At 39.9% G+C, this 14,184-nt stretch overlaps 1 protein-coding gene across 1 annotated transcript; it reads right to left on the reverse strand.

Moving 5' to 3' along the window:
- Positions 1-3,709: 3,709 nt before the first annotated feature.
- On the reverse strand, positions 3,710-14,175 carry LOC139964972 (uncharacterized). The gene is made up of 10 exons (XM_071967089.1): positions 14,146-14,175; positions 13,754-13,811; positions 8,463-8,753; positions 7,831-7,998; positions 7,211-7,272; positions 6,601-6,679; positions 5,448-5,732; positions 4,896-5,024; positions 4,505-4,584; positions 3,710-3,759 (listed from the first exon to the last, which is right to left on the reverse strand). Exons 1-9 carry the CDS (start codon positions 14,173-14,175, stop codon positions 4,532-4,534), a joined length of 1,155 nt encoding a protein of 384 aa, XP_071823190.1. The 3' UTR covers positions 3,710-3,759; positions 4,505-4,531.
- Positions 14,176-14,184: the final 9 nt, after the last annotated feature.

The raw sequence follows: 14,184 nt of genomic DNA on the forward strand, positions 1-14,184 counted from the left end.
TATAGTACCCTGTTGTCTATATTTGGTCTTGACTTCTGTCAATCTGCATTAGTCAGGTGGCTTAGCAACAATTTTCAGGCTTAACGTTACCGGCCGGACAAAAGTACCAAATTTGGCATGGAGTTTCTTTTCGACCTATCTATCGATTTTATCCGTGGAACCCACTTTATCGGTTCCGATTTTTCAAGATGGCGGCCAAAATCCAAGATGGCCGCCAGAAAAAAAGGAAATGTCATATATCTGGCTGTAAAAATCGGAGATGAACAAATGAGGGGTCAATTAAGGGGTTTCCGAGCTCACTGAAACAGATGATGGTCATGGTATGTTGCTTGGGCCACCCACTTCCAAGATGGCGGCCAGAGTCCAAGATGGCCCCCTGGAAAAAAAGGAAATTTCATATATTCAATCCCCAAACCCCCTGTGCCCTTTTCTGATCGGGACCATCAAACCTTCCGTCCTCAAACGTGTAAATGAAACCGGGCTAGCACCCTGACTATATGTTATGGCTGGTATTCTAATTGTGTCACTTTGGCTCAGGAAGCTACTTAGGACTTATTGGGGAACTTTGAGGTGTGATCGGCCGTGGATAGACACTGACGCAAAGCTGGTTATTATATGGGAGTTACGAGTGTCATGTAAGACTGATTACATTGAGTCAACTATATAATAGGGTAACTTGAGGGAAAACAGACCAGATGTGAATACCGACTCATTGAGAGATTTTGTACGATTGTGCACCCTTCATAAACACAACGTCAATTGTGCGAACAACACACGCTTAAGTCAGGTCACTAGTCATCTGAGGTATTTAGGTCGTTCTTTTCGAACCTGTACTCCAGGGCTGCTATTAGCGAGGATCTCCAGGAAGACTTGTTGTCTGGTATAGACAAGCCCCCCCCCCCCCCCCTTCATAAACACATACCAATTCTGCGAACAACACACGCTAAGTCGGGTCGCCAGTCATCTGAGGTCAACCAATAACACTAATAACCAAAACAACAACAATAACAACCAATAACACCAATAATGAAGGCGTGAAACCATCATTCCCACACCACCCGGACAAAGGGACACTCCAGCAAAAGGTGTTGCATAGTCCTGATGGCTTTACAGCCCACACAGGGACAAATCCCATTACCTAATCGCCACCTGACTAGGCGAAAATGGTTAGTGATGAGGACCCCATGTGCAATCCTCCTCGCCAAGTCCCGGAGACGGCTATCTAGTGACTTACAACACACAGAACACCACACATTTGGAGAGATGGCGGTTTGGCAAGCCGAGGGGGCCACGTTCAGCAGAACATCTGGCCCACCCTCCTCTTTGATTCTACAAAGTGAGTCACCAATCTGAGTATACACCCCGAAGGGCGTGTCGCCTTTGGCCGGTTATTGGAAAAGGATCCGGGCCAGTAGTGGCGAAAAAGAAAACCACCCCAGAACCTAACAAAAAAGGCAAACGAGGGATTCTCAAACGCAACGAAAAAACCTTTCAAAAGGAGAAAGCGCAGTTAAGATGGTAGGTGGACCAAACCATGCCCACCCGCTCAAGGGGGTCTTTTACAGAATGGTCCTTTTGAGAAGGTTTGGTTTGCACTTTCCACAAATGAAATAAAAAATGATCCTCTCCAATCGCACCAAGGCATAATCTGGTGCAGCGATCACCGTACCAGGATACCAAAGTAGAGGAACAATAAAACGATTGACAACTGTAACCTTCCCAGGGAGGGAGAGTCACCTCCGATTGAATGTGTCGAGCCTTGCCTCCACCTGATCAGCCTTCCCGGCCCAAGTGGTGGCCTCCGGGGCACCATAACCTAGCCAGATGCCGATTACCCTGATCATGACATCTGACCAAGTAGCATCGAATGGGAGGGATTGGCCACGCCAACCTCCTGAATGCAGCCCTTTGGTCTTGGACTTGTTAAGTCTGGCACCGGTAGCCTCTTGGAAGGTGGCCAAAACCTTCGATAAAGGCTTGAAGGAGACGAGGTCCGACACAATACAAGTGACGTCATTGGCATATTGCACGCATTTAACTCTAGCCCCACCCGGTACATTGAAAGGTCGAAACCCCAAGCATCTGTCCAGCGAGGTACTGAGCGTTTCGCTGAAGAGAACATACAACAACGGGGAGAGGGGACAACCCTGACGGACTCCCCTTTGAACCGGGAAGGGACCAGAAGTAAATTCGTTAACAGTGACCATGCTCGTGACGTCCTTATATAGTAACGAGACCCAACGAATAAACACTGAGTTCAATCCGAAGGACTCGCACAGCACAAGTCTGGAGAGGACCTACAATATCCGGCATCACATCCGCTAAGCGATTTCCTAATGCTTTGGCCAGGATTTTGTAGTCCAGATTTAACAGCGTTATTGTACGCCTATTAGGGTCCAAAGGGTCTCCCACTTTGGGAGGAGAACAATATTTCCAGCCCTCTGTATTTGGCTCATGTAATTCAACTGGAAAGCGGTAGCGAACACGTCTCTAAAGTCCCCACCGAGAACCTCCCAGAAGGTCCTATAGAACTCAGCAGGGAGGCCATCGGGACCGGGGACTTTCCCTTCTTCATCGCTGCAACCGCTGTCCAGAGCTCACCAACGGAGAGATTCGAACCCAAGCTATCGTTTTACTATGGGGGGGGGGGGGGCCTTGTCTATACCAGACAACAAGTTTTCCTGGAGATCCTCGCTAACAGTAGCCCTGGGGTACAGGTTCGAAAAGAATGGCTTAAATACCTCAGATGCCTAGTGACCTGCTTAGCGTGTGTTGTTCCCACAATTGACGTTGTGTTTATGAAGGGTGCACAATCGTACAAAATCTCTCAATGAGTCGGTATTCACATCTGGTCTGTTTTCCCTCAAGTTACCCTATTATATAGTTGACTCAATGTAATCAGTCTTACATGACACTCGTATAACTCCCATATAATAACAGGTTTGCGACAGTGTCTATCCACGGTCGATCACACCTCAAAGTTCCCCAATAAGTCCTAAGTGGCTTCCTGAACCAAAGTGACACAATTAGAATACCAGCCATAACATATAGTCAGGGTGCTAGCCCGGTTTCATTTACACGTTTGAGGACGGAAGGTTTGATGGTCCCGATCAGAAAAGGGCACAAGGGGGGTTTGGGAATGAATATAGGCTACATGAAATTTCCTTTTTTTTCCAGGGGGCCATCTTGGATTCTGGCCGCCATCTTGGAAGTGGGTGGCCCAAGCAACATACCATGACCATCATCTGTTTCAGTGAGCTCGGAAACCCCTTAATTGACCACTCATTTGTTCATCTCCGATTTTTACAGCCAGATATATGACATTTCCTTTTTTTTCTGGCGGCCATCTTGGATTTTGGCCGCCATCTTGGAAGTGGGTTACTCAAGCAACATGCCATGATCATCATCTGTTTCAGTGACCCCGTAAACACCTGAATTGACCCCTCATTTGTTCATCTCCGATTTTTACAGCCAGTTATATGACATTTCCTTTTTTCTTGCGGCCATCTTGGATTTTGGCCGCCATCTTGAAAAATCGGAACCGATGAAGTGGGTTCCACGGATAAAATCGATAGATAGGTCGAAAGGAAACTCCATGCCAAATTTGGTACTTTTGTCCGGCCGGTAACGTTAAAGTTGCTAAGCCACCTGACTACATGGGCTATTGTTCACTTTAACATTTTATAAAAAAAAAAAAAAAAAAAAAAAAAAGATCCAAATCTTGGCTCATTCAGCCTCGCTCATGATCCTGGGTACGTTCTATTAAAACACGAGTAAAAAACCAACATTCTTGAATCCAAATCATATATATGGCCCATCATGTTTATCATAGCCCCCCCCCCCCCCCTTCTTTCAAACAGTGCTCAAGTAATTTAAGCTATATGGATGACAAATTCTAGTTTCTGATCTTATCACCATCTACCTCACCCAAGGTCACTTGTCCGCAGGCTTGAACAGAGAAATTCAAAACACTGTTGAAGTCAAGCTAACTGACCCAGTATTTCTAGTGAGCCCTATAGTGTCAAAAAGTGCATCACCAACTAATTAAATGTAAACAGAGTAAACAAAATGTGAACACAGATTTTACCACTATGTGAACACAATTTACAGTGTGCACACAATGTTTACCACACAGTGAACAAATGGTTAGAATGTGAACATAGTGTCTTACACAAAGTGAACATGAGTTAAGAATGTGAACACACGTTCTAAAATGTGAACACAATGTGGTCATTACTATGCCCCACCTGCCCCGCTGATTATTACGGGTGCATTCTATAAAAAGAAACTAAGCATGTTGAAAACAAACTAAATGACCCAGTATTCCTTGTTAAGGCCCTTGCCCCCAAACTGTAAGACCGTCATTCTATAAGTTATATATGGCAAAAGGCAGTTTAGCGCCATCTACCTAACTCATAATCATGGGTTTTGAAGGGTGAATTATTTTACATAGACCTATTTACTCCCATTTTTACTCAACTATAATGCTGAATGGGATACTCACATCTCCGCCGTATGAAGCCAGATAGGGTCACCCTCTGCATGTTCGTACTTCACTCATGTTCTCTCCCTCTGGAGCAATAACTAAGATATTATAAAAAGAAACAGGAGCAAACGATTATTCAACACAAAATAAATGCATGCTTATCTCCCTAAAAAGGATTTCCCCACCATTCCATTCCTTTGGTTTTTAAATGTTCCCTCCCACCTTCTTGGTTCCATATTCTTTTCAATTGAATCCTCACGGCAGAAAATTATGAATTAACAATACGGTTTCTCTCAATTACAGAATTGAACTCTTTTAGATGTAAATGAGTTTCTTTCATTTTTATACAATGCCAATAACCCTGAGAAAAAAATCCTTCAAAAAGCAGAAATTGTTCGAGAATATTTACCGATTTCGAACAGTCTGGTATCATCAGGGGTTTCTCCGGCGATGGCGATGCAAGCATCTCTGGAAGCTGTCACACCAAAATGCAGTTTCTTTCCGACCTTCTGAATACTGTAGTATATGTATACAAATGCTGTGATACGGGGGGGGGGGGGGAGAGAAAACCTGTCATTCAAAAGTCAAAACTCATAACTTTATGCATTGATAAATTTCTTCAACTTTTCCCCTCAACTGTTACAGTTATATAGTACATGTAAATAACTTGTGTATGTACTGTACACTAGGACATAATATTCTATCCATCGGTCGGGACTGAAGAACCACTCCGAAAACCTCCCCCTCCCCAACCCACCCTCCTCTCCCCACCGCCCCCCCCCCCCCAATATGTATATGCAGTTGCGCCTCTGATCACTACCCGGCACATTGAATTTCCAATTAGATATACAGGATTCATAACTTCAAGAGTGCGGTGGCAATTTCTTTCTTAAGATTCAGAGGAATCGTTGAAGGAGAGAACGACACCATATATAACGAGAATAGAGAACGATCTACGTACGCAAGAATACGTGGAAGTGGAAATGGGTAATGAAGGCACCAGAGAAACCCATGTAGTTGAAACTGGTCTCATCCAAGTCATTTCTGGAATACTCAAAGAGAGGATCGCCATCGGCCTCCAAAACTTCCTTATCGAAAACTCTAATTGTGACATCTACAACGGTATTCACTAAGGATCTCTCTGTGTCCGAGTTTACTAAATCTGTCTCATGATATGCGTGTTTGAGGTAACTGCAGTCTCGACAATCCCGGACAAAGATGGCTCGGGTTCCAAGAGCTCCGATACCTGTGACAAAATTATGTCCATTAATGAGTTATCAATGTTGCGGTAGAGTAGAAATATAAAAACATGGGGGAAAAAAGACAAAGTCGACCTGTTGACTGAAAATCCAAAGAATTTTATCTAATATCTAAAAAGACAGAAATTTCACGAAATGTGACAATGTCAATTTGATTGCAAATTGAATGGAGAGATACACATTATTACAGAGGCTGGTTAGAGAAATGTTTCAAATCTTTCAAATTTTAGTCATCACCCGATGTTTAAAAATATCGGCTGAAATAATTGAAACCACTTTCCCTTTCGTTTTAATTTCTTGTAAAATGGAACTGTCAGAAAATTTCAAGTTTACCAGTCCACAAAACAATACAAAAAGAAAAAATAGAGAATAGCAATTCAAATATGTTGATAATTTTATTCACTTTAGTTTACCTATTTCTATCATGCCATCGGCATCTCCCTTAGTTGGCGATAAAGCGATCAATACCTCTTCGTCAGCCTGCCTATCAAAAATTGGTTAAAATGCTTCAAAATACATGCAAAATGGTCCCGACAGGATCTATTCTACGAATGTCTATGTGTGGTTTACAATGTGATTTTTGACTATTAATATTTAATTTCTAATTCTCCTGTGATTGAGAAAAAAAACATGCAGTCCACTTCTTAAAGTACATTTTAACTAGAGCAAAACACTTGTTTACGTACATTTTGGACGGAGGATAATGACTTTAGAGGGGGTTATTGGGTGTGTGGAGGAGGGGGGGGGGGGCTACAGAACAAGTATGTTACCATTTTTGTTTTACTAGGATAGATCCGAGTGCTGAAGTATAGGAGACAGTTAAATGAGAAGTGGTGTAAATTACTTTATACGTACATATTAAAACTTTTAACAGATCAAACTTATCATCAAGGAGCACTTTTTCTTGTCTAATCATGATCTCCCAGATCTTTGTCTGAAAAATTTAGTAAGAGATGAGTAAGAGAAGATAGCGTTGTTCAGCCTTAATATTAGTATTAATATTCCAACAATGGGAAAATATCTCCGGCACATCAGCAGTGCCTATTGCATGTAAAAAAAGGGGGAGGAGCAAAAATGATTATATTCCTACGTGAGCCTCGCTGCACTGTTACTGCAACCCCCTCCCCCACCTCTGTATCTTTATACTTTTGACAGTATGCCTTGTAATAATTCTCAAGAGTAAATATAATGCACCCCAACATCTAAAGAAATCAAAAGAAAGGCTAAAGGGAGAAAAGTTACCTCTTGCTTGTGAGAAGTAGTAGTATTTGAACACAAACCAGTAATAAATGTTACTGGCTGAATGGATTCCACTTTCAAATAATGCAAATCTAATTTCGGGCAGAGAGCCTTCCTATGACATAAACTCAAGAGAGCCAACTTTTCCTACTCTGATTGCTCCACTTCTAAACGAGATCACAAACTCGACGTAATTGTCAGAATCCAATATGTCAATGGTAACTACCTCAACAAGAATACTTCCTCCATATTTGATAATGGATTTCATATTGTTTTCGGCACCGATTTCTGTAACAAAAAGAAGAAAAAAAGGAGAGTTATTGATAAGTTAAGTGAACACATTAAACTCTCGTTGGTTCAGACTTGCAGATCTCATCAGATTGTTTTTTAATTGTAAAAATTTCTCACAGGTTGAATGTGTAAAAAACTTGATTATGAACATGTTTAATGTTCTTTTATAATCCGATTGTTAAAGTTGATACAGTTTACTTGCTGTTAACTCATTAAAAGTTCATTAAATAACTCAAATAAACTTTTGTATTATCTTTTCCTTCTTGTTCTTTTGCAATATGAGTAACACTGTTATAAGCAGTGATGAGAATTCATCATGAAATGGAACCTTTAATTTATTGCTCACTGAATGTTATACTTTTTTAAATGAACACTTTTGTTTTAAATAGGTGATAAATATAAAAAGAAGCATCTCTGTACAAACAGTTGTAAACTTACTCGAGCAAGAAGCTAAGATTTGACAGAACTACCCACCCCCCCCCCCTTAAAAAACGTTGATTTAAGCTCAAGGTCTTCACTTCTCACTCCGAAGCTGACCTACTGTATATATCATACCGATTTCATAATAAGCTCCGCTTAATGATGAAGACTCAGAAAGAATGATGACTCTGGATGCTGCAGCTTTGAGCCCAAAGTTTAGCTGTCTTTCGTCGGGTCCTAGTTCTGGTGTACCCACGCTGTGTGAGTTCGTGTTGGTCTGGAAGAATGTACGCAGTATGGTACCTGAAGAAATACAACGGGAAAAAAAAGTCGATAACATTTTCTTTTACACCCCTTTTTTTGGTTTCTTTAAACTTTAATTTATCTTGATTTCTCTCGAACCGAATTTATCATCATGTTTTAGTGACTACAAGGCCATATTAAAATCAGTATTTAGTATGAGCATTAATAACGCAGTTGCATATTTTTGCTAAACGTGGCAAACGCTGTTAAACAACGGTTAACATCCACATGTGGAACAAGCAGAAAGGCTTCACTTCAGCTGGCTGTCCAATTTACAGATTAAGTTTGTTTTGTCTTTCTTCCTCATTTTGGATGTTCTTTTCTTCCCTTACCATTTGTTAGACCATTTCAGATGTTAAAAAAAGGCGTAAATTTCTCGTGGATGAATATCTGGCATGCGGCTTACGCTAGCCAGGGCTTGAACTCACGACCTCAGAGAGTTATATCTTGAATGAAAAGCTTACCGTGTTCATAGATGAAATCGTACAACAGGAAGTCACCCTTGAAGCCGTTACGTGTGGCGAAACCGGTGAAATCGGTGAAGTCCAAGATGGTAGTACGTACTTGGTTCAATGTGTATCCGAACCGATTCTGTAATCTGACGCATGTCTCGTGGTCGAAGAAGGAAGTTATTTCGATAAAGTACACCAAACGATGGCTCAGGGCGTCCTGTACGACGGTGTTGACGTCACTACAGAAATCGTTCAAGTTATCAGGATGACATTTTTGTTCAGATCGTCGATAATCGTCGATACCTTAAAAATTAAAATAAGATAGTAGATAATGTTTTATGAAGGCAAGAAGTGTTGTCAGGATAATTAATACGAAGGAATAACATTGGAAATATCTTAAAAATTGGATTGCAGTTAATGAAAGACGTGCTGTTTTAGTTTGCTTTTCTGTTTCAGCTGGACTATCCTTTTGACACCTCCATCCCCCCACCATTTATCAGTGTTTACTTTCAAATCTATCTTGGTATAACTTGTGTAGTGAATTTATCATAGACCTGGTAGAGGTGGTTTGCAAGGATTTCTAATCATGGCGAACCACGGCTAATCATGGCTTTATTAAACTTACTCCTGATTGACTACCTCGTCGTGAATATTCAGGACTGCCATCGTGTTCGGTCTGGTTAAGATGTAGCAGAGTTCTAATACCTCAGGAACATCTACGTAACATTTTAACTCTTTGCAGTTCTGGCAATAAAAAAAATGTTACGACCGTTGATAAGTTTGCAAAAAAGATGAAATATTACTTACCGAGGGAAGAAGAAGGATAAAAATGACACTTTCAAATTCAAGTGCCAAAAATAAGAAATTTGAGATACGGTGAGGCAGGATGAGTTGACGTGACCATCTGGATTACATAAGGCAGTGCCCATACCAATCAAAATGGCTTAAACAAATTCCCAACCATCATTTCTACATAACACCTTATGGCAGATACAAAGGGGTTGCTATCACTGTGGAGAAAAGAACCATAACTCTGAAAGATGAAGCTTTGACCGCCCAATTTAGTGCAGATCATATGGACGTCATGGACATAAGGAAAGGTTATGCTTCAACAACAATCCCATGTATTAGATTCTTGGCCAAATGAGGATGCCGCTACATACGACCCCTGTCCTGGGATTACCCCTGACGACACCCGTATACAGTACTTTAATGACCAGTTAATAAGTCCTGACACTAACATGTATTTACCTGGATTTAAATTGTTCCATCAGATTTAGGGAAGTGAGTACCAAACCCTACTAAATTCTGCAATTAATCATAAATTGGTTGTCGCAGACTAATAGGTACGCACCATTGGAAATATGGCGGATAATACAAGTAATAAAAATAATTATTTGCTTACGCTAAGTAGAACTAGTTGAACTCAACAGTGTGCTGCAGTATTGTACATATCTCCACAGTCCACACCCTATTAATGCCATGCCTATTGAAAAAAAATGTTCAGTTTGACGAAGCACTTTGCTGCATCTTTCAACTCCATATTTAGATGTTCAAAATAGTTCTCCCCCTGAATAACAATTACTCTACCCATAGGCCCCCAGTGATCTTCAGTGTTTCTATTTTCTTATCTTACCAACATTTATTTAAAAAGGGTGGCAGAAAAATGAAACCCGAGGGAAGATTTCAGCCTTTCCAACTCCAAGTATGAACCCTTACAGTAGGCTATGTATGGTACGGTACATATTATAACATATAGGCCTGGGCTAGGCCTAATGCATGATTTGTTTTAAAATACATACTGCAGGGTGGGTAGGACCAGAGACCTGAACAAATCAGTAAAGCCTACAGTAGTCAGAAGTCACTGAAATTTACTGCCTGCTCTGGTCTCTTGACCTGCACACCACACAGTCACTGCCCTGTGTAATAGGAAAAATCATGTACAGTATTATTATTTAGGCCTATGTACAGTACTGTAGCCCTTCGCAGGGTTTGTTGACTAGAAGAAGGGCTGACATTTTCCTTCAAATTGATTTTTTGGCCACCCTTTGAAATAAATCTTGTTATGATTGGGGAAAAAAACACTGATGATCTCAAAGTTAATGGGAGACTATATTGAACACTAAAAAAGTGTGTTAAATGACGCAGCAAAGTGTTGCGTCAAACTGAATAATTTTCTCAATTAGGCCGAGCATCGACTGTGTTTGTTCATTGACTAGCCTAGCCTAACGGAAAACCTGTTGATTGTCGCAACTTCCTCAAAAAAGGGAGTGGGCAAACGTTTTTTTTTTTAAGCCTAGGCCTTTAGGCTAATTCAAAGTGACCAACAACATTCCTTAAGCCTAGGGCCCTAGTGCTAACGGTGTAGGTCCTACGGTAAAACACCCTATTTCCGACTGTGGGCAAACAAATTTTTTTTAAGCCTAGTTACAGTATAGTTAGTCCCATAGGCCTAAGTCTCAATCATAGTCAATGACATTTTCGGAATACCACATATTCTGTTATCATGCTTAAATTGACTCATTATTTTATCTATTTCAACGAAATAAAAGAAAATTTTGAAAAAAATATGAAGTTAAAGTTGAAGGTTTACAGAAGGTTTACAGTTGAAGGTTTACAGTCCTTTTTAGCCTCTGAAGAAGATCCTGCTAGGATCGAAACGTCAGGCCAACTTACTTTTACACACGGTTTACAGTCTTGTATGAGGCTAATGCCTCCTCACACGACTTTACAACTTAACCCCTGGTCATTGGTAACTTGTCACACCCACACACCAAAGTGTGCACAATTCAATCAATCTCTCCTGGGGCACCACAGTGCACCACAACCACGTGTCCCCCGGGGGACTTCCCATAGGGTGCAGCCACAAACCGGCGCACGCAACTATATTTACAAGTTACCTCGCAGGTCCCCATTTATACACCTGGGTGAAGAGAGGCAATGGAGATAAAGCGCCTTGTCCAAGGACACAACGCAATGATCTGGCCAGGGCTCGAACCTGTAATCCTTAGATCACAAGTCCACTGCCTTAACCACTTGACCACAACGCCATCAATATATACAGAATAATGCTTTATTTAAATAAAAAGGACGAAAATTACCTTCGATCTGAGGGGAGAAATGGAAGATAGCCTAACACAGTAACATATAGGGTCAAACGTAAACTTAGACCTAGCCTTAAGTTATACTCGTAATTCGAACAGAAAAAATTACCTTCGAATGTTTTGTGAAGTACATCCAAACCCCAATCTTCGAGTTTATTTCCATTTATTACTTACACAAATACGAGATAATTAGGCTAACACTTGAAGTTAAAAGATATCATATAGTAAAGTTATTATTCTTGGAGCCTTCAAACTTTGCGTGCTCGTACGATCCGTCGGTACCGGTAAATGTGATATATTGCATTATGGGAAGTTTTCAAATAACCATATCTTCAGTCAAACCCCCACATATTGACCACACTGTGGTCCAAATCATCGTGACTATGAACTATGGTCAACTATTTGACCATTGTGAATTTAGAGTGTAGCTGTTGACAGGCTTGTGGAACAACGAGTACAGACAATAAGTAAGCAGTCTTCTTTCGGTATGTAGAATCTTATTTTGTCGTTTAAAGAAATGTAAAACCAATTTATCATCTTATGCTTAGCCTGTGATAGAGTTCTTTGTGATAAAAAAAGAAAGAAAGAAAGACATTGCCCCCAAACAGATAAGAAAAGTCGTTTTTTCTTCGTTTGAGAGTTATATCATATTGTTTTAAAGTCGTGTCTGAGTCTGTCATTTTCTCAATCTTGTGATGTCATAATGCCACAATGGCATCTGAAAACTTTTAGGGTCTTTGTTTTTGGCGTTTTGTTTCTTTCAGTATTTTCAAATTAGAATGTACCACAAATTTCTGATTTTTTAAATTTTTCTCCAGGAAACGGCGCTTTTTAATCGCAAGTTGTTCTCTATTTTTGAGTCAAAGGTTCCTTTGTTAATATATTTTTCTTAATCTCTTACCAAGAAAAAAGGAAGGAAATATGGTTCCTTCATTTAACAAAGGGTTTGTTCAAATCTACGAAAAGGGGTCACCTTTTAGGTTATAACAATAGAAATTGAAGTTAAATTTCAATGGGTTTTTCACAATTCTGGCAGCACCTGACCACCCCCCCCCCTTGCCCCTTGCTCCATCAGCCCGGCTCCACCGTCCATATTTATTTTCATTGCTACTATTTATACAGCGTCATGGTATGTATCCACTGGAGTAATATGAATACAAAATCACATCGGTGCCGATTTCTATTTAGCTGTGTATTTCATTTGTGAAAATAAATTAGAAAAATACATAAGATGTTTGATATTTTGCAGTGTCACAAACACATACAAAAATAAACAATATAGATCATTTCTCTCGCGATTAAAACTGTCTTCATATTTTTGGCACTTATCATTTTGGCCAATTTTTTGGAATGCAGTATAGTTTGTTATTTGATGTGACAAGTTTCTTACTCTCCTCTTAATAGCGTAACTTTTAAACATTGTTGAAACGCTGATTCCAGTCTCAATCAAAATTTCCCTTCATGTGATACATTTTCACCTCCTTTTTATGCTATTTTTCTTTCTTTGTCTCTTGAATCCCAAAGAAAATTTAGGACTCAGCCATGATCTTCTCCACCCATTTGTGAACATTTTTGTTAGTTATCGTGGTCACGGATTGATATTTCATACGAAAACAAAACTTTGGTTGTAAAATATAAGCTACTATATTTAGAGTGATATGAACCCGCCCAAATAACATAACTAATGGTTATGATTGTCACGGATTCTTTTCAAGAGAGCAGTCGACAACGGCGTAAAGACGGACAGAGAGAGTATATGAGTTTCAAAGGTTCAATATAATTATTAACAACAACAATAAAATTAATAGCGGTTACATAGAACAAAAAAAAGTCATCATTTTCTATATATATCCTTTTCAACTTTTAAACTTCTATACTTCATATGGCATCCTTTCCTTCTAATGGTCCTAGTTTTGTTTTCGTTGAGGGTTCTGTCAACGTTTATGGTTAATACAAATGAATGTTCTTTCTTTCTATACGAGCGTGGGCCTTTTCCTTTTCTTAGTTTCACGTTCTCTTTCTTTCCTCGTTCAAGCTTTAATTTAGCTTCTTCCCTGCCTCTTTTGCCATCTATAAAAGTACCAAAAACACCGAATTTAATTCGTAAAGTAATGAGTTCATGTTATCTCAATGAAGGTGGAAATTGGTTTCTTTTGAACTAAAATTCTGACATTTTATAATTAAACAAGAGCAACTTACGGTTTTGCTTTCGGTTCAAGACCGAGATTGAAAAGAGAGAGCACGTGGCTTTACTGTTCTATTTATACCCGATGCCGACGGAATTCCGATGCTCATTTACAAAGAAATGATTACGTAATGCTTAAGGATGCACAAAACCATGGCTAAATAATTAGCATCTAATTAACTAAACACATAAAGTAATCAATAAAATACTTAAGGAGGTTATCCCAGAACGGGTTGTGACAATGATCAATGAATCAAAAGTTTAAACTGACCGAATGAATTGATTCTTTGGGCATATTTTCAGATATCGTTGTTGCAGCTGTAGTTTTGGTTACTGCTTGTATGTTAAGAGCATAAGTCGGTGTCTGTCTGTATGTTTTTTATGTTTGTATTTGTGTCTGTCTGACTGCTTCTAAGCCTAACTGGTCGTCTGTCATCGCCTTTCT

Source organism: Apostichopus japonicus, chromosome 23 (assembly GCF_037975245.1).
Source record: "Apostichopus japonicus isolate 1M-3 chromosome 23, ASM3797524v1, whole genome shotgun sequence".
Taxonomy (NCBI): Eukaryota; Metazoa; Echinodermata; class Holothuroidea; order Aspidochirotida; family Stichopodidae; genus Apostichopus; species Apostichopus japonicus.